This window comes from Pezoporus occidentalis, unplaced genomic scaffold, assembly GCF_034315485.1.
Source record: "Pezoporus occidentalis ecotype Australia unplaced genomic scaffold, CSIRO_AGI_Poc_V1 ctg213, whole genome shotgun sequence".
NCBI lineage: Eukaryota > Metazoa > Chordata > Aves > Psittaciformes > Psittacidae > Pezoporus > Pezoporus occidentalis.
Window position 1 is genome coordinate 2,686,639 of NW_026913997.1, and position 22,640 is coordinate 2,709,278.

Consider the following 22,640-nt stretch of genomic DNA (forward strand, 5'->3'; position numbering starts at 1 on the left):
GTTGAAACCCACTGCCTCTTGTCCCATTGCTACAATCCGTGATGAAGAGTCCTTCTCCAGCATCTTTGTAGGCCTACAATCCCTGATTTTACAGGTTTTCTCATCTCTCCCCTACTCTTACCTGAACCCATGCCCCATTTACTCCAGGGCAGCTCTGCAAGTTTTCATGATCCTGAGTATTTTTCTGACTTGAAATAGTTTTACTTGACATTGCTAAATATTAGGCTAGTGAAATCCTAGCTTACAGATAAAACAATATGATAGAATTATAAATATGTTCTTGTCCAAGCACATAACAATGACTGAGTCTGAATGTGACAGTTTAGATGTCTGGTTTCCTCCCACCACCGTGGGAAAAGGAAGCTGCTTCTGTGCTTAGACAGCAGCGATTACTTCCTACATCTGTGTGGTGAAGAGGGGGTCAGCCCCTCTTCGGCTCTGCAGCTCCAGAGAAACAGGGGTGCAGTGGCTCTGGCTCTGCAACCTGGCACCTATGTGTGTCCAGGGGCCCTTTGCAGACACACACTGGCCCTTGAAGGCTTTCAGTTACAAAGCTTAAAATAGGTTAGGGAAGGAGGAGAAAGAAAGTCTAGCAAACTGCTGGGACTGCAAGACTGGGAGATCAGCCCAAGCTCAGGCAAAGCAAATCCACAGCCCTATGGCCTTCACAAGGGTGTTTTCTTGATCAGGGTCTGTGTTTTTGTGAAACTGAGGGAAAATAATTGTATAAAAATGGCATGTCCTGTTCCTCCTTTCTAGGAAAGCACAGAACAAAAATACAATCCAGTTTGCAGACAGTGAGAAAAAAAAAACAACCCAACTGTGTATTTTAAGGCAGAATTTCTGTTTTGTACAATTTCTTGTGGAGAAGAATTCCCAGTATTAATAAACGAGCCCAAACTGGAACCATTAAAACAAGTGAGACTTCTGTCATTTACTTCAGGCTTAGCAGGTTTTGATACACGTCATAAACAATTACAGTAATTTTCTTTTACCATCTAAACAGTGAAAGTGCTGTGCAACCCACACAGCTAGGTTCTTGTTTTCTGTGAGCAAAGTAGATCTCGCTTCCTTTCTTGGTAGGTACAGCTGGGCAGAAGTTGCATAGTTCGATGTCTTTGCTGAACCAGGAAAGAACACTGGATTTTGGACCCACAAAAAATACTCAATGTTGGGTTTTTTTTCCTCTCTTGGAGGTAAACTATTGTTTGTTGTTCATTGTGCTTTTTCTCTTTTAAAGGTTATTTTTTGACCGTTTGCGTTCCACAAACAACAGGAAGGATACTGTGGTTAACATGTGGTTGCAGTGCTGGAAAGGGGCAATACAAATTACAATCTCAGATTCTATGTTTTATTGTCTCTCACCAATAACCACATTAGACCTGCACAGACTGAATGTACAGATATTGTAACAAACTTTTAAAGCATTTTATAACAATCAGCCGCATAAACTCAGTTTGAATGTTGAACTGTGTCTACAGGCAAAGCATCACAATGACAAAAAAACCTATTGGAATTTAATAATTCTATTGATGCAAGAATCACATTACATCTATTTCACCTGTTGTGGCTTGTAAAGAGGAATGGAGTTATGCAGAAACCTTTTATTACCATTAAAATTGTAACTCAGATTTGCAACTACACCATTTTATGTAGTGGCTTTTAATATTCTGAGGAGTGGAACTGGATTTTTGTGTCCCTTGTACCCCAATCTTGAAAATGGTGTGGAAATTCAGGTACAGGGAAACACTTCCCATAACTGACCCTTTGGAGAAGGCCGAACAGGAAGGTACCTTCTCGTGTGCAGGATATTGTTAAGAAGCTTTTTCTATGCTACACCCAGTGAAACTTGTTTGAAAGAGCCTTGCTAGGCCAGAACATCAGATGCTGCATACCAGTCACAGCTCTTCAATCAGCCAGTCAGCTGCTAGCCTCAATTCTCTCTTTGGTCCCGTGCAGTATAGCAAAGGTTAAAGCATAGGAAACGCTCAGCGGGGTAACTTTATCTTTGTTTTGAAATCATAAAATCTCTTTAAGAAGCAGATATACCTGTGAGAGTCAGGCAGAGCTGTCTGAGCTGGGGAGACTTGCCTGGGTGCAGTGAGGAGCAGGGATTATTGCCAGTGCTTGTAGTGGAGCTCAGAAGGGATGATCCCAGCAGGGCCAGTCAGGATAGGGCTCGGAACAGCCTGGTCTAGTGGAGGGTGTCAATGCTTGTGGCACGGGGTTGGAATTACGAGATCTTCAAAGGTCCCTTCCAGCCCAAACCATTCTGTGATCACTTGGAGGAGTGGACAAGGCAGCAGCTTTGGGGTTTCTGAAACGAAGGCCATGGTGTCCAAAGGTGATGCAGTCTCAGGGCCTGCAAGAAACTGTTTTGTTGGGGTTTTTTTTTTGCCTTTTATTTTTTGTTAAAGGCGGGTTTGTGATCCTGGAGCTCACAATTCCCTGCTGACAGGCTCAGACGTTTATTCCGCAGGCTGCTCGGGGATGGCCGCCCGCGGCCTTCCCGGGAAAGGCTGTCGGGAGCGTTCACTCGTGCCAGGCAGGGGGAGGCCGTGCCTATCTCGTTAAGCCACCCCTCGCCTTCGGCTTTCCTACTTATGTCGGTACCCTTTGCCTTACCGACACCGGCCCAGCAGGCCGCGGCCCGCCGCCCCCTCCCACAATATGGCGCGTCGGGCCGGGTCGAGTCCCCCCCACCACCTCGTCCCCGCCAGCCCTTCTGTCCACGAGGGCCCCACTCTACCTACCTGGAGGCCCACCTCTATGGTCAGGGGCGCGGCGGTAGGGGGCGGGCGTTGCCCGGCCCCTCCATGTGACGGCCGCGGCGGGGCGGGGCCTGTCCGGCGGGGGACGCGGCGGGCCGGGCCGGGCTGGCGGTTGGAGCGACTCCCCTTTGTGTCTGGAGCCGACGGGGCCGCTGGTGCTGTTGGGGCGGGCCGGCGGGAGGGGGAGCGAGCCGCGGCGGGGCGGTGGCAGCGGACCTCCGGCCCTCGGCACCCGCCCGCAGCCGGCGACTGGCAGGGGAAGGAGGCGGAGCGGCGCGGAGCTGGCAGCGCGGAGGGGCTGAGCCTTTCCTCGGGCGAGCGGAGACTTGAGGGGTTAGAGGAGGCCGGGCTAGGCCGGGGGTCTGCCTGGCGCTGTGGAAACTCGGGGAGGGAGGCGGAGGAGCGGGAACGCCGTCCCCCGGCGCGGGGAAGGGCCTCGGCCGCGCTCCCGCCCGCGGAGGGCAGCCGGGTGCCCTCGCAGCTGGAGTCGCCGAGGAGGGGCCTCGCTCCCGCAGCCCCGCGATCCGGGCCCCACCTTTGTCGGGGTGACCGGCGGTGGCGTCGCTTCTGTGGCGGGGGGCGCGCGGTGGAGCCCGCCCGGCGCGGGAGGCAGATGGGCCGGGATGCAGGCGCAGCACTCGCCGTGAGAGCGGATCCGGTCGCGCCTCGCCTCGGAGGGACTGAGGGTATCGCCGCTGCCTTCCCGGGAGCGTGAGGCAGAGAGCAGGGGCGGTGAGAAGACAGAGACCTTTAACGGGATGGGACGCGGCTTTACCGTGAGCCCGTAGAGCCTGTGGTGACCGTGCCCCGGTCAGCCGGCGAGGGCTGCTCTGACTGACATTGCTGTAGACGCGGGCTCGCGTCTGGATATGTTTCCTCCTCAACCGGGCTGTTTCTTCGATATCGTGAAGCTGCGTGGGAAATAAGCCTGGTTCCCAGTTCGGTCGGGAGCGTGCAGCCGTTCCCCGGCTGGGGGACATGCCTCGGGGCTGGGAGGCAGGAGCAGGCGCTTCCCCTGGGTCCGCGGAGCCGTGCCGACTCCCCAGGCATGAAGGCAGGCGGGTGTAATGGAGTAAGAGCGAAGACGGCTCCTCTCATCTGCCATTTGCCTTTCCAGACGGGATTGTAAACCGAGAGAGTTGAGGAAGGCTGTGCGAAAGAAGGAGGAAATTCCTCTCGTCGGGTTCCCACCCCCCCTTTCTTTTATTTCTTTTAATTTTTTCCCTCGTCCTGCCTCGAACCTCGGCTTCCCCAGGTATGACTGCTTCACTGCAGCACCTTGTGCTGGTGCTCCTGCTCTCCAGTGCCACCCTGCTGCTCAGCACTGCGGCTGGTAAGTAGCCAGTGGGTGTAACGAACTGGCCATTTTGGCAGAGGGAGATGGGGGTGGGGTCGGCTGGTATTCGGGCACATCTGGGTCTCCTTAAAAAGTGGTGTGCATCTATTCCAGCCCGATAAAGTTTTCGAAATCCCGGTATATGTTAAGCGTCTCGGAGAATAAAACCTGCTTTATTGTGTAAATGACCCGCATTCAAGACGTATGCTTTGCCTAAATCTGCATCTCTTGTCTAAGAACTTATTTCAATTTTGGAAAAATACATAATCTTTTTGTTTTGCATACCTCGCCCTTTGTAAGGTAATGCAGGAATTTTTAATATATATTTTAATCGTCAGCAGAACTGTGCCCGTTTCGTTGTGGGATCTTTGGGCACAGCCATTTTTAATTTTATCACCACTGGTGCTTTTAGGGGCCTTAAACATGTGCTGCAGTTTTATACCATTTCCTTTTCTTGGAAGAGGGATCTGAAGCAGAAATGTGGGTATTCCTATCACAATTATAGAACGGTAATACAAGACTCCATTGAGGAATGTTGAAAGGTCTTGAAGAGTATTCTTTTTCTAAAAAAGAAGTTGGAAGCATGCATGTTGAGAGCGTCCTTCTTCATATTTTTGGACACTCTAGCCTATTTTTAATTTTGCTCGGAAGCTCAGTGTCGGCTATGTAGGATGTTTGGCCGTGGTACTGCAGGAGAGATGTGTATTTGTCTGGCATCCTTTGGTTTTCTGTCATGGTGACAAGATTAGCATGTTGGAGCCTTCCGAGTGTTACCCAGCTTTGTTAGGCACTAATACCGATTGCTCTTTAAAGTGTGAATTTCCCAGCAGTTTTGGGAGGCTCTTAGGACTTTCTTGTCGTTTTACTAGTCGGGATCTAATTTGCAGTGCTTGCCCTTTTTTTTTTAGTGTTATTTTTGTAATCTAATGTGCATAATTCATAAATGAATCTTTGTAAGAAAATTGCTGCATCTTGCTAAGATGACCCACCAAGCTGATGGCAGTTTCCATCAGTGAGGTCTTAAACTGAAATTATTTGTCAAAGTTGAAGATACTTGGTGTCATTAGGAAAATCCTGTAAATTATACATGTTTAGGCAGTTTCTTCATCACTCTGACTGGATAGTTTCTGATTTTCTTGCTTTGCTTTTTAAGAGGTTTCTCTCAGGAAGATATTTAAATGAAAAGATTGATGCTGCCTGTATCATCCTGACCTTTGCCATTATTTTAGTCGGATGTCTGCAGCGTCTCTCTGTGGTAGTTTCTGAGGAGTGGTTTCTTTTTTTCTTTTTTTTTTTTCTTTCTTTTTTTTCCCTTTTTTTCCTGGAGGAAGGGACTTTTGAAGGTCAAAAATCTCAGGATTAAAGCACATATTATTTAAAATGCTCAGTATCTCAACTCTTCTTTCAGATATGATTTTTAACAAGTGTAGGCTTTTTTTCCCCTTTGTGGAAAGTCTGGTGAGTTAGTGATTTCTCTGCCCTGCTGGAGAAGGGTTCCTAAAGGAGCAAGTAGGGATTTGAACCAGGCCAAGGGCTGGGCAGGTGTGGTACGAGCCCATTTGCACGATTTTGACAATCCACCTCAATCCTGACCTGGCAACAGTATTCTTGGTGCTTCAGTTCTGGTTTTCCCTTGTTAAAAGGGTATTAATGATGCCAGCTTGTTTGTTGTTTTGTGACTAGGAATGTAATTTCCCACTATAATTTATTTCTTAATTGTGAAATTTTAACAATCCACATGTTAAAAAAGCCTTGCTCATAATCCTCTGTAAAAGTAATTACACGAATGATTTAAGCTTTAGTTAAAGTAACTAATGGTTGATTTTTACACTGTATTTCAGAAAAAAATATGTCTATACATGGGGAAGCTACACTAATGTGTAATTCTGCCCTTTTATGTTCATGAAAGAGCCAACACTCTTTCTTCTCTTCCCCTCCCCCAGAGTATGAACTATATGCTCCCATCAGAGTGAAAATGCTGCCTTTGTAGCTTTGAAACCCCCTACCAATTCTTACACTGATTAGTGTATCTCAGCAGTGTATAGAATTGAGTGTTTATAAATGCAAAGTCATGACATCAGAGGGGAAAGTATTTTCATAACAGGTTTGTAAATTTCTGTCTGGAGGAGAATATCTGGACCTCCCTGGGGAGAGAGCTCCACGAAGACCTGGGCTTATTATGGGCAGGAAAGGAAAGATGATGAAAAAAAAAAAAATCTGAACAGTGAGGCTTAGATGACAGTTTGACTCATAATCTGGAATAGAAATGAAGAAAAAGAAGGTGGTTCTTCCTTCACATTTGTAATTGAAGATACAATAAAGAACTAGCTCTGGATTCAGAATTATTTCATGATTATTAAGGGGGAAGTATTATTGGCTTCCTCCATAAAATCCAGATCTTAATAAGTATCTGGTAGCTCTGTACTTAGATCATATATTAGGTTTTGTAAAGAGAAACACTACAGTGAGAATATTTTACCAATACTAATTTTAGGTAAAAATTTGAGGGGGTTAAAAAATTATATTGGGGAAAAAAAAAGGTGTGTGCTACTTTGTTCTTTATTTTTCAAATTACTTGAAATGCCTCTTTCTAGATATTCCTTTTAAAACTATGAGACATATTTACATGCCCTTATATTTTAGAGGATTCATATTAATTCAGTGTTACTTGTGAGGGTTGTACCTGAAGCGATGGTTGGTGAACCTTTCAGCTGTTCCCCAGTATTGCTAAAGAATTTTGTTTGGGTGTTTGTGTAGACTTGATATTAAAGATACAATCTTTCCCTGTTTCACTCGATTGCCTTGTGTGATATGCAGTACTAAACCACTTTTCCTTCTTTATACATACCCAGGGTAGACAGCATTCCATTGTCTAATGTGTAAATTGTTTGCGGAAAGTATGAAGTGAAAATTAAAGCAAACAGAATATGCTTTTATGTTTGGGAATCTTTTCATAAGTCTCTATCTGCGTGGCTCACCAGGGCCTGAAGATTTTCAGTGTGAATGGAATTAGATAGAGGTTGAAGTATTTTTTTTAATGATATTTTAATTATTAATTGAAATGAGTGAACTGAAGCATCTTTATCCAATTCTGTCTTGCCACTTAAAGTTACTTTCGTATCTCAACATAATTAATTTGAAATATGAATTGTGTGACATGAGGGAAAGCCTCCTTTGGCTATTCAACTAGGATTTTCTAGTTCACTGTTTTGAATTAGTAATTGACTTTTTGTATCTTGCATATTAAACAGGGTTGTTGGGGGCTTTTTTTAACTGCACCCCAGTTTCTGCTTCTCATTCAGATGTAATATAAAATTTAAACTTGTTTTTCTGTTTGACTTGGGAGCTGTCTCAGAAATACTAGCCTAGCAGATGGAAACAGACTGTTTGCTTGAGGAACACGACTGGTATGCTTCATGGATAACCACACATACAAGTGCAGCCTGTATGCCAGACTAGGGCTTCGTTAACTGTGTGGTTGTGTAAAGAAATAGTGTGGCTCTGAAAGCGCAGGATTCTGCACAGAGCCATTTACCCCACTGAGAAGAGCCTTTTTTCCATTACGTAAACCAGCCTGTATGAACCTCTCTGATATTTCATCTAAGCTCTTCCAGTTTCCAAGCAAACCTCCGTACTTCTGTACTGCACTGTGCAGTGTAGGCACAACCTGTGAGGAAGTGGAAGCTACACTTACCCAATGGCCAAGGAGCCCAAATTTCAAGCCCTGAGACATGGCACAGATACCTCTCTTCAGTATGAATGGTTTTACCCTCAAAAGTTGGCTAAATTGTCAGCCTATGCTTCTCTGATGAAGGAAGGCAAAATTCACTTCACCTTGGACAAAAAGGGAAGCAGAGCTGTGTTTCTTATAATTCTTATGGTGAACTTTGTATAAAGTGGTTGTTTTGATAACATCTCTCTAGCGTGTATTATGATCTCTAAAAAACCTTCTGTTGACCATTACACCATTGTGCCCCCGCCTTTTTATGTTCCTAAAGTATTTCTCAATAGTCTGTATAGTTGGTGCCATTGTTTGCTTGGCAGTTGCCACCTTCCCCTGCTTTTCTCCCTAGAGGAATGAGAATATTGGTACGTTAGGTTTCTTTGGTTTCTTCAGAAATGTTTTATTGCTACCAATAGCGTGCGTGGCTTACTGTCACTGGAGCTGTATTGTGTTTTGGACTCAGTCTGGCTGCACCATGAATATGTGCTGTCATTTTCAGAGCAGAATCTAATTTCCCCAGCCAGGGCTGTAAATGATGTGTAAAGTTTCATTTGGAACAAAGTGTTTATGCCCTGAATAAAACAGCCTTGGTGTTGGGTATGACTGGCATCTGTGCATAGCTTACAAGCAGTTTAAGCATTTTATTAAGCTTGTAGACTTGGTGGAACTGCTCACTGCTTGAATTTGAATTAAAAGTAAGTGAAATGGAAGAACTGTTCTCCAAACACAAACGTTTCAGTACTCAAACTGATTTTTGTGGGGTCCTTTTTTTCTGGTTGATACTGTCCTGGGCTTGTTTTTTTTCTTTTTCTGAACCATAAATTCACAGAAGTGTAAGACTGGAAGTGATTTCTGTTTCCTCCGTGGTCTGGTTGCATAAATACAGATAACAGTGTTTGCCTAACATCTCTAAAATCTCCAGTGAAGAGGGATTTCGTGGTCTGTCTAGGTAGTTTGTCCTGTTATAGTGCTTAATGATCATGTTTTTCATAATACAACAGTAGTAGGGTTTTTTTTTCCCTTCTATTCTAATGCTAGATTGTTTAAGATACACCTAAATTAATATGTGGCAATGCATCTGGACACGTAGTGTGGGGTACACACACAGACATTTGGCAGGGAACATCAGTCTGATAAGTTTCTGTGTTGAAGGCTAGTGTCTCAAACTTGGCTATAGGAATTTGCAGTGGGAAGCTTGAGGTGATGATCAATGCTTTAAAATGAAATTTTTGCAATTTAAAAACTTGTGCTCTTCCTAAAATTTTGATTACTGACGGTACCCTCCTGCTGGTGGTTGCAGAGCTGGAAGCTGGTCTGAGCGGCAGGAGTGGAGTCTGATAGCTGAGGTTGGTCTGGGTGTGTGACCAGGAGGAAGAAAGGCTAGCAAGACAGGAGAGATTGGAAAGGATGAAGGATTCAATCTGGCTTGCAGTGGGATGAAAACCAAGGCGTGTTAGAGAGCCAGAGAGAGATAGTGTGTTAACTTTGTCAGACTTCTTTGCAGTTATGTGGTGGAATGAAGCTTTTGTGCTGGGGGAGAGAAAGAAAGAATAGTTGTGGGTAGCAGTTTTGGAGATTTTTGTGTTCTGTCTTGTGAGAATGAATGAGACCTCTAGTCATTTAGATAAGGCCTTCATTCTTCTTGTTTTCCTTCAGTCTCCTGAGTTTGGAAACCACAAGGTCTTTGGGTGGTGATGGCATTTTATTCCAAGTCATCATTCTTGGGTTTGCAGCAAAATCACATATTTTGTTTTGAAGTGTCTACCTTCTGCAGCTTTCAGTACTTTGTGTTTTTTCTTTTGTTTCTTATTTCTGTGAGAGAGGAAGGGAAAAAATAGGCACTTGGGACACAGAAGACGGTCATTGCCATCTGTGAACCCTTCCATCTCCACCGTTAACTTTTGAATCTGCTGGCCAATTTCTGCCATATGTGAAAGATGCTATCTTTCACATCTCTCCAGAGATTAATTTGCTACTGTTTTAATGCAAATTAGGAACTGAATAGAGGAGACCATTTCAAGGTAGAGGTTTCCCAAGGGGGAAACAGAGCAGAACTCAGACCAGGTAATTCCCTTTGCTTAGAAGTGGCTGCCAGGGATCCTGGCAAGTATGCTGGTGCATACACTGCTCTGGACAAAGCACAGTATATTTAGTCTTCTGTTCACTTTGCGTGCCGCAAGAGATTTCGGGGAGAACTGGGCATCCCTTCTGTGCGATGGGTGGGAGTTGGGTAAGAAGTATGGGAGAAGGGGCACATTTATAGGCAATAGCCTGCTGGGTGTGGAACAGCTTATGTTTCTGTGACGAGGTAGTGGGCAATCTTTTAAACTGAACTTCCAAAACAATGTGCAAATCACTTTACTGGATGGCTGTCATCCATTTACGACTTCACAGTGTGTATGAGTAACTTGGAGTTTATGGTATGCGTTATTTTTCACACTTTCAAAACTGGATTTAATTGACTATCGTGATATAAACTTACTTTAGTTCAGATATCCCATACATTAAAGTTCCTTATGATCTTCTTTCAGCGGTGGTGTAATATACGCTTTTCCTGTGGTCCCTTTGACTGTTTTGTTACATACTGTATTTGCTTGAATCTGTGAGGCGCATTAAAATAATTTTATTATTTGTGTTAAGCAGTACTAGTGGAAATGCAACCTTCTGGGTTGGAGTAAATGGCAGGCAGTGACACAGCTAGTGGTATAGTGAACCTCTGAGCTGCTGTACTGTTACCAGCAAGCGGGTTATGTAGCTGCACAGCAGCTTACTATTACATTTAGCCAAAAGCTGATACTCCATTTATACTCCTTGTTCTGCTATATATACTTTTCTGTTTTGAGTTGTAAGCAGAATGGGTGTGAGAAAATATGGTAAGAGGCTTTTTTTTTGAGATGCCTGTAAGTATAGTATGTCATATATGTTAATTGGGCTCCTTAAGTTATACATGAGAGAATGCAGTACTTAATATCAAAGTATCTGGTGTTGGCAGTGTCATCTGCAGCTCATCATTCATGACATGAAGTACATTTCCCTCTGCATAAGTCACAAAGGTCAGCTTCACCTGGTGTGAGAAGTGTTAACGTAGTTCAGTGACAAGAATGACTGACTAAACATATTCTGCTCCTCTTGCTTTTGCCTTATCAGACTTAGTTTGGCTTGGTTTCTGTTAAAAGTGAAATGATTTATTTCTGCAACCAGAGGGCATGGGTACAAATATTTGGAGCAAAACTCCTAGACCATCCTTACTGGAGAATCTTAACTTAGGTTTTCCAAGAAGTGAAACTAATCCACAATCCATTGCTATTTTGAAATTTGTGAAGAGTTGACAAACATTTGAAGAAAAATAATGGGTCGTGTTACTGTTCCAGCTATTTTCTATAGTAATGATTATATTAAATGATCTTACAGGGGTCTGTTTAGTTGTCCACTTCTAAAAGATGTTTGCCTTTGTTAGTCATGGTGTGGTTCTGTTGTAGTTAGTTTGTTTCTTAATCTACTTGAAAATGAATCCTTCCTTCTGATGCTATCCTTCAGAGAGAAGTCAATAAATCTGTTGGGGGCTTTGTGTTCCTGTGCCTTCTAAGTTGCAAAAATCTTTGTGTGGTCATGCTATGCAGTTGAGCTTTGCCAGTCCTTTTGTTTGTATAAAACCTAAACAGTAGACATTATTTTTCTGTATTTATTTGCAGGCAAGGGAACTTCTTAACTGAAGATTAGGTAGGTTTGTGATCACCAGTTATTAAATATAAATTGTCATTAGATTTAGCTGTCTGATACATGATATGTAGAGCCAATATAGTAATCTGAAGAAAACTAAGACTGTAGTAGGAAAATTACAGCACCTATCTTCTTAGTTAGACTGTGGTGCTGACATATATATGCAAAGCAGGCACTTAGCCCAAGAACAATCTTTCTGTATGAAAATAATTTCAGTTGCAATCAGAGAAGGATAAAAGGAACCTTGTAATGAAGTTTGTCTGGATGCCACCACGGTGTTGGTGTCTTATGTCTGCATGTTTAAAGTTCCTTGCCTTTATTTCTAGCTGTAATGGCCTAGGTCTGGGAGCTGCAGCTGAAGCAGCTGCCATGATTGAAATAGCCACACAGGCTTGGGCTGTGCCAGCTGTAACAGGAGACAAGCGCTGGGTCCAGGGCACACACTCCTGTCTCACAGGGCTTGCTGCTGGTATTTGAGTAGGACTCGGCTGAGAAGTGGAAGAACTTGTTCCAGCCTTTTGCGCTATTCTTACTCTGCTTTGCCGGCTGGGATGAGTGATTCAGTGAATCTAAATGAGTGAAAAAAAGATGTGGAAACAGTAGTGTAAATCATTCCTCATGCCCACTGTAGCAGTGTTTGGATCTCTCTCTAAACTTTTTTTATATAGAACATAATGCAAATCCCTAATTCTAGTGTGTTGCATAGATACAGTGAAGATGACTTGTGATACATATGTGTGTATGTATACATGTGTGAGCATACCAATCTGCCTCACTGTTAAAGCCTAATATTTTAATATTAGCAAATTAGCTGTTTGCCTGGTGTTCTCAATTTCCAAGAAGTCCTTATAAACAGCTTATTTTGTGTGACTGGTAAACTTTATACTTATTAATTACATCCAGATTCTACCAGAACCTGTTAAATAATTTCTCTTTTAGTTATACGAAGATGAATCTGGCCTAATTAAATTTTAGTTAAATTTAGTCTGTAGTAGTTAATGCTGTTGCAGCAGAACACAATCATTTGGCCACAGTTGTTTAACATTGTTTTAGCTAAGAATTCAAAATCTAGTCAATGTTTTTTTCCTGATTTTTTTTTTTTTTTTCCAGTACAAACTTAGAAGTATCTTAAATGGCAAATAGAGAGACTTTCTTTGCTTTTATTGTTTCCTGTCAGAGAAGTAGTACCATTAATGAAGCTGTCAGCAAATTTTGCTTCCCTTATTTTAAGAAGTAGTGGAATAGAATGTTTGTGTGCAAAACAAATGAAACCCTAATTACTATTTTACTTTTCTGTATGCAGACTATATAATGCTACCCAGAATTGAAGATGCAGCCTTTGGGCACAGGAGTATGCAGTCCACGTGTGACACAACATAGTAAATGAATTAAAAATGGGGAGAAAGTGTGTAAAATAAGGAAGAATAGTGATACAATAATAATATAATAACTCAAATCCATGGTTTCACTTTGAGAATGCTAGAATTCTTTTTTTTTCTCCCTTTCCCATGTGCAGAAAAGAAAAAAAAAAAAGGCAGTGAGGTCCTAAAGTCCAAAGACACTTGAATAATAACTAGTGCTACAATATATGAGACTAGCAAGCATATTCTTAGCATAAGTCGCTTCACTGAGGAAATCTAGAGGAGTTTAAGACGGAATGCAGTAAAAGGGATGTCAGATTGGGTCCTGCTGAGGAATGGGAGGGTTAAATGTGAAAGCTGCTATTCAGATGTCATGTACTTTGAAGCAGTCATCAAAACAAAGTCCTTCATCTAGAAGCAAGCGTATGTCTGCAAAAGAAGGCAGATACTGTCAAAGTGATATCATGGACAACAACTTGATTTTCTCAGCTGGTTTCAGAAGGGTGGGAGAAGGGTTAGTAACAAAAGAGCTGAGCTGAGAACATAATAAGGTATGCAGAGGAATAAAGAATGGGCTTTTAACATAGTGTAAGCAAAACTGTGAAAAGAGTCGGTGATCCAATAGTCGGGGAAGAAGAGAGGCAGAAAAGTCAAAAAGCACCACGGTTAGTTAAGATTCTTATTAAAATTGGGGAACCAGTTGAGAAGAATGGTGAATTATGTGTAGCGCACAGAGCAATTTGCGTGACACTTACTTCTTCTGTATGTTCTGATAAAGAAGGAAGCTTGCGCTAGCTGAGAAAGCATCTGGAATTGCCAGTAAATCCAGAATATGTCCCCAGGAATTGTGTCTGAACTGCATGGTGCATAGCTAGTATCTGTCAAAATAGCAGCACGGATTTGCGCTCGAACTTCTGGGAGTGTTTTGAAACCAATGAAAACTAAAATTTTAACTCAAAAAAACCCGTGGCAAATAATGCAGAATTTTACTTAGTGTATTTTCATACAAAGAACCTGAATAATCCACAGTTGTACTCACTGAAATAAGAATTTGTGAAGAATCAGTGCTTTTTATGATTTCATCTCCTTGCATTTGGTTAGATATAATCTTCCATAAAATTGTTATTAAATATTTGTGAAAATCAGTGCAGTGTCTTAGGTAATGCTTAGTGTAAGTGATTGAATGGCTATGGAGTTTTACAAATAGTACTTAAGTGTTAATGTTGCTTTACTGCTAACAAGAAGAGATACAGCTCCTCTTTGCTGGCAGGTTTCATGTATTTGTCATGCATATCGTATCTTTTCTGCCAACTTCAAATCTTAAAATGTAGTTAAACCCATGTTTTTCAGATACCAGGGTTTGACGTACATTTAATGACGCTGTTATATATCACTTCCAGTCTTCCTGCAATATGTTCATGCATATAATGCAAAATAAAAACCAAACAAAAGACATCGACAGCCTTTAGCCAGGCTTCTAATTAAAGTTAATTGTAAATACTGAACTTCTTACTGTCTCAGCTAACTTATTTCCTGTATCTGATTACTGAGGGGAAAATGAAAATTTAGGTGAATGTTCTGCATTTAAATGGAAATATACACAAGTCACTTTTCCCTTTCTGTGCTGACATGATGCCAGTTATGAGCCTCTCAGCATTGCTTTTCTCACATATTTTTGTCTACATGCTGTAAGCTTAAAACCAGAATCAGTGTGGGACAATGAAGTTCAGTACAGTTCTATTTTCAAATGCTTATTATACAAGATACTGGTGAAATCTCGCCACCCTTTTTAGTATCCCAGTGTTTGGAGTACTTTATTCATTTGTACAGATTTACATTTTGGGTGTTTTAGTGAGACTATCAGAGAAGTAAACCTATTGTAATGTCCCTGCTTCTGCAGACAAAACTACACATCTTGGCTGGATGTTTGCCAGTGTTATTACAGGACAAGATATTTGTGTCTTGATTCTTTTCCTAGATTTGCCCACCCTTCTCTACCCTTGGGTTTATTACTCTTTATAGGATGGTTAGAATAAGGATGTAATGAATTTACCTTTATGTTACCAACGTGTTGCTTTCAGCATGTAATTGCAACCAGTTAAAAATAATCTAGGAATGTCATATACACACTGTTATTACTTCTAGCTGAAATGTATAATAACAAATTAGGATGACGTATGCGATGGAATCTGATAGTAAATTCCTTTGTGGCAATTACATAAAGTAGTTAGTTTCAGCTCTTAATTGATAACACCAGGGCTTGCTTCACTTCACTTCCGTGAGGTGTGGGAATACAAGGTGCAGAGGTAACTGCATTCCATCAAGTTTCAGTCTAGACAGGCACTAGAGCATCATTCATCCTGTACCAAACAAGGAAGGCTAATCACCTTCTTAAAAGTGACCTTGCAGCTAAAGAATGTGCTGTGGTGGGCACACAGAAAGGCAAGTCAAGAGCTCAATGTGATCACCAGCACTAGTTAGTAAAGTTAAGGGTCCTGACTTGCCAGGATGCTGGCTGGATTGCAGAATGTTGATTTCTTCTCATTTCATGGGGGAGTTGGTTTTGAAAGGAATTGTTTAATGAAGTGCTGTGAAGTTAATTATATTTGATTGAAGGAAAAGCTTGTTATCTGGTTGAGGTGGGAGGAAGTTTAAAGTACACTTTTATAGCTATAAGTATTAGGAAACACTATTAGAGACTCCTCTCCCTCCTTTAATTGAAGAGTAGTAGTGAGCTTTGATTGTACAAATGACATTTCCAAGGAAAGGGCTTGGTTTTTTTTAAAGGGGATGTGTCACTTCTGAGACATAAAGATTGAAAGGTAAAGTGTGATGTAGCACAAGCTGAGCCCAGTTTAATTAGTTCTGAGGGATTTGTTAGCTTGATGTCTCTGTAGACACTACCAGCATTAGGTGGTGAGAACTTCCAAGGGGAAGAATTGTGGAGCTATTGAAGAAAGTGTGGAAAGGTATTTTCAAGTTTCCTTGGGGATATGAGAACAAGCAGTGAGTGGCAGGTGCCCCTGATAGCACAGGAGGCACAAGCAGTGAGATGCATCTTGACAGTTTGAGGATAACTGTTAAGAACTCATGAACAAAGAGATGTAAAGGAACAGGATCAGTTCAGATGGAAACTTAATAGCCTGTCAACTGCTTTGCTTTGATTGCCTGTGTGCATGCTTCTAACCTGCAATAAGTGTAAGATAGCTATTGGAAAGAAGTTGGGAGTGTACACCTGCAATGTTGCTGCAATAAAAGTAAATTCCCACTGTAAGTTGAGGTTTTATTTTACCTGGCTTTGTGGACTTTGCTCCTTCTCCCTTATCAGTTGTTCTGCTTGAGCAGGAGAGGATAGTCCTTCTGCAGTTGAAGATCCAAGTGGATCTTAGAGAAGGGAAGCCTCAAGTGCTGTTTTTAGGAGAGGATGAGCATGATTCTTTAGTTTTGTTTTCACTAGGAAAGCCAGAATTACCCAAAACCAGAGCATTAAAAGCAAATATGGAACAAATTATATAAAATAAATAAAAAAATCATTATTATATGCATCTTACATGTCAGACCTTAATTCAGCTGCTTTGTGCATAATTTTGACAGTTCTCAAAGTATTTTTCTCTGCAGGATCTCTGCCTCCTTTGTGGAAAAAGGGACAATTTCAAGTTCTTGCAGAGCATAGACTTTTGCAGTTGCAGATTTTCCTGCTTCTCTCTTCCCCTTGGATGCTATATCTCCTAATTCAGAAGTGGTTCTTCATGTGTGCTTTTTTCATTATGTTCTTTCTCCTTCATTTTTACTTATACCCCTTACTCCAGTGATCATAAAAATACATTTTTATTTCCATTTTAACACTGCTGTCTTAGTGCATTTCTTCGTTTTAATGAAATGAGTTGTATCATGTTACTAAAGAGAGATCTTTGATAAGTGCTTAGATCAACTGGGATGCGTACAAGAAGTGGAGAAGACTGAAGTTTATTCTTCCCTAAAGGAATGCTTAGCTTTCCGCACTCTTCTGACACACTCTCTAAAAGTGGGGCCCTTTTATTTTTCTGCCTTTGTTGTCTTGCAGAACACAAACTCTGAGAATCATGATAGACAGATGACAGATCTTCTGTGAATGTATAATCGTTTCTGGGGAAAATGCGGTGGGGTGAGATTAGAGGCAGCAAAGGACAGTTGCTGCATACATAAACTTGGCTCAGTATAGCCTATGAGAGGTGGCTCATCTACTGAACTTCTTTTAGACGTGCATGAGCTTGAGTGAATAATTGAGGAAGTGATTTTAGATACATATTTAAATAATGCTTTCGGAAGACTCATATGGAGTTTTGGTTAGGATTAGGGGAGGGGGACAATTAGGGTAAAATTGTGCAAAAATTGGGCTATTCCAGGTCTTTGGGGAATATACAGGTTCCATGCCACAGATTTCCAAACTGTTTCTCTTACAGTGCATTTTATTAGAGGGCTCCAGGGCTTCTCAAAGGCAAGCTGGTAATACAGTTTTTTCACTATGTGTAGAAGAAAAGCATAATCGTTCTCAGCGTTGTCAACTACTGTATGGCAGGGAAGTGAGGGTGTGACAGTTCAAAACCAAAATCAACAGATCCCCTTGGGAGATCCATATCTAGTTATTAGTGTGATAGCAGATACCTTTCCTTGTAGTTCTGCTAGAATTATTTTGAATTCTCATCTTTGTGTTTAGAGTTGTATTGTGCAAGACTGATGAGATCAGCTTTGAAAGTTAGTTTAGAATGGCTGTAGCCTTTGCTTGCTCTGCCCTTCCTAGCCTTCCGGTTTTTATTCACCAAATGTATACAAATGTGAATAGAAAGACTGTCCTCATCTCAAATGTCTCCATCTGAGGAAAAAAGAGTTCCTCTTTCCTATCACATACCTGGCATATGGTAGCATTTATCCAGTTCTGCTAAGGAGTGCAGAATGGTTCTTTTAGCATATGATAATAAACCTCTCATAGCTTTAAAATAAAAAGAATTAAGATGGAGTCAGAGTTAACTAGGTCTTCTAGAGAGAAGCTCTTAAATTCCTCTAATGATCCACCAAATACTTGCTTTTGGTCATCAGGAGCTGACAAATCATACAGTGCTGTCTGTCTCTACAGATTTCTGTACTTGAGTTAAATTGTTTCAAGTGCAAATGATCACACCAAGTAGCTGTGCTTAAGGAGCGCTATCAAAATAAGTTTATGCCAGAGCTGCATCCTCTTTGTACTTACTAGTGTAAGCATCAGCAGCATTGAACACCAGCAGTCTAAATCTGGATCCTCTGGCTGGCCTGCTGGTTCGTGTTCGGGGCCTTACCTAACTCAGGCTTGTTATTTCTTTGTGGAACAGAAGTAGATGTGTTCAAAGGTAAAGTTGCCTGCTACCCTTCAGGGCAGAAGTTAGTTTGGAAGTAGTATTCAGCTTTTGCTTTGAACCTGTGAAAATATTGAAGACGGTGCATTGTTGCAAGTGGCAAGTCCAGATACTTTGTAGAAGCAGCTGAGGGAAAAGGAAATAGTTCTGGCTGCTACATAAGATGAAGAAAGGAAATGGGAGCCTCCCTCAAGTGCAGCCACTAAGCAAAATAGTTAAAAATAGCTGCTTTTCCCTTCTAAGCAATTATCTAAGTTGCCATAAATGTTGTTGATTCCTGGGAGCTGGAGACAAGTCTTGTTCCTTGGATTTTCTGTTCTGAGGCACCAGTTGTGTTTTGAGAACTTGTGCTGCGCAAACCGCTGGTTGTTGCAGTATGGATATTTAAAAGAGAATATCACTGGGGCCTAACTGTGATTGTAATGAAAAGCAGCAGAGTAGTTACAAACTACGTAGACAGTGGATGGAAGGAGTACCGTAGTGAAATGATGTATTTTGCTGTTGCTAACATGCCACCAGCAAAGAGGTGGCATGCTAACTGGCTCCTGATCTGTTGTTACCCACTTCACTGTTTTGGGTTTCTTTCATTGTGATCCCAAACTGATGTTTTTCAAACGAAAGCTGGTTATGATTGCATAGTACTTGGAGAGAAAAGTTGTGAAAAGTGGTGATTTTATTGCAAAACGCACAGTTATTAGATATACCAATTTTTAAATGGAATTTTGTTTTCAGAATGTTTAGAAATGCATTTGTTAATTTCTTACCAACGTTAACTGCTCTGTTTCAATTCTATACAAATAGTTTCAAAGAAAAAAACATTTTCATTTGAAACATATTTTGGAGTGGTTTACCTTGCATTTTACTTCACTGCTGTTTGAATTCTGCTTAGTTAAACTGATTTTTTTTTATCATCATTCCTGACCTCTCAATTGCTTTGACTTGTTATCCCAAGCAGGTCACAGATTCCAAATGTCGGTTCTTTTGTATCATCCACTAATCCTTTTTGTCTGTTTGATTGAGCTGCTCCTGTGAAGTTTAATAAATAGCTAAGACGGCTGAACAAGTGACTAATAGGTTTTTTTAGTAATGTGTACAATTGCCCAACTATGTGAATGCATTTTAATGATTCAGCAAAACTGTGGTGCTTATTTGGTAGATACATGGAAGATGTTCCTTATTTAAGATGAAAGTGAATTTCTAATCTTAAGATTCACCTATATTTAAATGAGCAAATCCAAGTGTCTGTACTCTGAAATGCTTGCACTGCATTTCTTAGAAGCAGCAGTAGACTAGAACATTCTCTATGTAACCTTTTCTTTTGACAGTGAGTATCCTTGTTTTTTTTATTGCAAGAAGTAACAAAGTGTAGGGGCCCGCGCACATTTCTGAAATCTCATTACTCTTATTTCCCTTTTTCATCTTTGTGATTTTCCTTTGTGTGTTTTCACTTTTTTTTTTTTTTTTTTCTCTCTCCTGTCAAATGTTCTCCAAGTGCCTGTTCTGCCTGTGCAGGAGAAAAGTAATTTGAGCCTTAGCATTATCCAGCTATGTTGCTGGAATGTTTTGCTGTCTGATACTAGTATATGTAAAATTACTTGCAGCTCTGCCTAGCCTGTAGATTTTTAAGAAACTTTTAGGCAAAGGACATTTAAACAAGTATGTGAAACTCTAAGAGTGTTTGGTGAATTTTAAACTGCACATACTCTGATGAAACTTCAAGGTAATTGTAGCTACTTTTTTCTTGTAATCAACTGATTTCCATTCCCTTCCTATTTCTAACAGCCATTATTTTTGCTGATAGTGACCTTTGTAAGTTTTCTGAAGGCTCGTTTTGTGTGAGAGAGGGAGAGCAGGGTGATTTTGGTCTTAAAATTAGTGACGTTGGAATTAGGAGACAACTTTTTAAGCCATCTTTAGACAGCTGGAATTTTTAGCTTCAGAATTCCAAAAAGGAGGATGTAGTCATCCAGCATTACGCTATTGCCATATTAAAACCATTATGAGTGGACTGTGGACACTGAACTATAGTTCTTTTACTGTGGGAGGAATTTGCTAATTAGGTGCAGATTTCAAACTGTAGTAATGAAAAAGTACAGTAGAATTAAAAATATTGAAATCTGTTGCATACAAATGAATAGTGGATGAAGATAGAAGAATGTATGTTATAGTATTGGTTCATAGATGAGGGGAGACGTGTAACAAAAGGTTATTTCAGTAATTTACTGCTTTGAAGCACAAGAAATGTGCAAGAATGCTGATAATGTAATTGGAGATAAACTTTTTTCCTTCCTAATTTTCCTCTGTGGATGAATGCTGAAGAGGGTTAGGCACTAGACTGGTGTGAAGAAAGTTCTCCTCATAAGAACTATGCAATAATGACCTCTTTAAGCATATGAAACAACCCCCAAACACCAAGTTTGAGTTAGTTGCTGGAAAAGGTTGAACAGACAAGGGTTGTTTCCTGCTTCAAGTCCTTGTAAATTTCTTGCTAAATCTAAGCAGTTAACTTTTGATGGTAGCCTGACATGTGCACACAGTTTGTACATAATTACCTGTCTCTGCCATAGTATGAACATGTTCCTTCTTTCAGCTCTGTTTTCCTTGTATGTAGTTTTTGTTTGGTATGAAACACAAGAATCTGCAGAGAACCATTTACAGAATCACAGGATGGTTGGGGTCAGAAGGGACCTCTGGAGATCATCTAGTCCAACCTCCTTGCTAAAGCAGGTTCACCTAGAGCAGGTTGCACAGGATTATGTCCAAGCACGTTCTGAGGATCTCCGGAGAAGGAGTATCCACAACCGCTCTGGGCAGCCTGTTGCAGTGCGCCATCAGCTTCAAAGTAAAGAAGTTTTTCCTCGTATTCAGATTTGACTTCCTGTGTTTCAGTTGGTGCTCGTTGCCCCTTATCCTGTCTTTGGGCACCACCGAAAAGAGCTTGCGCCTTCCTGTTAACACCCGCCCTTTACATATTTGACCTGCTGGTCACAGTCTTCTTAATGCAGCCCATTGGCCTTCTTGGCCTCAAGGGCACATGGCTGGCTCATGGACAACTTGTTGTCTCCCAGGACCCCCAGGTTCTTTTCTGCAGAGCTGCTTTCTAATAGGTCAACCCCTAAGCTGTACTGGTGCATGGGGTTATTCCTCCTCAGGTGCAACTCCCTACCTACACTTGCCTTTGAACTTCTTTAGGTTCCTCTCTGCAATTTACTGAATAAAATTGTATCTTATAATTTTTGTTTCTTGATGTAATTCACTAAATACTGCTGAATACAAATATAAGCTAGCTGAAGTAGCTAAATTGTCTCTTGAAATCAGACATTTGAAGCATTGGGATCTCTCTGCTCAGTTAAATATTCAGACTCCATGTGGTCCTTTCTCATGTGAAAGATTAAGCCTTGCCAGGGATGGGCACTTTCTTGATAAAACAAACATCTTTAAGCTTTTGTTTCCTTTCAAACAAATATTCCCTGCTAGTGCTATCCTCACGGATGCTCCAGAATAATAGAATTCTTAGTCGCTGTTATTCTGAGTGCCAGATAAGAAGAAGGGAATATATCCTGGTGAGATGGGACTGTGTTACCTACTGATTTTTCTGCTGAGGAATTGAGGCACAAAGTATGGTTTACCTCAGATTGTCTTTGGTGAAATGGTGCTTGAGTTCTGCCATTCCAGGCTTATCCTGTAGCCAGTGCATAATTCTTGTGTCCCCAGTTCTGCCCAAATTATTTCATCCTGTGAGATAAGAAGTTACTTTAGTTTCATTTGGAAATTACTGCTCGTCTTGTTGGGAAATTGTTTGGTTCCACAAATGTGCACAGCTAGAAACTACAGAGCCTGCACATGTTCGCAAAGACTTTCTCCCTGGTAGTGTTGCACCTTCTTCCTTAATGCTGATTCTCCTTATACCACATTTCATATTAGCTCTTTGGATGAATTAGAGGAGCATTTAATGATCTTAACATTTTGAGATTTAAGTCCAAGGATTAACAGGAAAGAGATGACCAAGAGTTCTAAGGAAGAAGAGAGGAAAAACTGAGAAATCAGACTTACAGGCTGTCTTGCATCCAGGTAGCCTGGTGAGAGCTCTCACAAGCTGCCTGCAATAAGGGTATGGAAGCAATTAATTCCAAAGGAAAAAAAAAATAGAAGAGAAAAACCTTAAACATTTATATATTGAATACAAGTTATCATTTTAGAAAAAATTGCTGCGTGCTTTGAACCTAGCAGTTGATTTCCTACTGTTTTTTTTGATGCAGTAATATTTTGTCCTAAGCACAACATTGTGACCAGAATCACAGAATAAATGCCGGGGACCTAGAGGGTGAGAGAAGTTAAAAAAAAGGCAAGCTGGTTCTA

At 41.2% G+C, this 22,640-nt stretch overlaps 1 protein-coding gene across 3 annotated transcripts in view; it reads left to right on the plus strand.

Annotated features, from left to right (window-relative positions):
- Positions 1-3,977: 3,977 nt before the first annotated feature.
- The window catches only part of BMPR2 (bone morphogenetic protein receptor type 2), a 110,113-nt gene continuing 91,450 nt past the window's right edge, over positions 3,978-22,640 (plus strand). For all 3 annotated transcript variants that reach the window (XM_062619775.1, XM_062619776.1, XM_062619777.1), the window contains exon 1: positions 3,978-4,104. In XM_062619775.1, the coding sequence (XP_062475759.1) occupies positions 4,029-4,104 (76 nt within the window). In that variant the 5' untranslated portion in view covers positions 3,978-4,028. The remainder of the gene's footprint in view (positions 4,105-22,640) is intronic.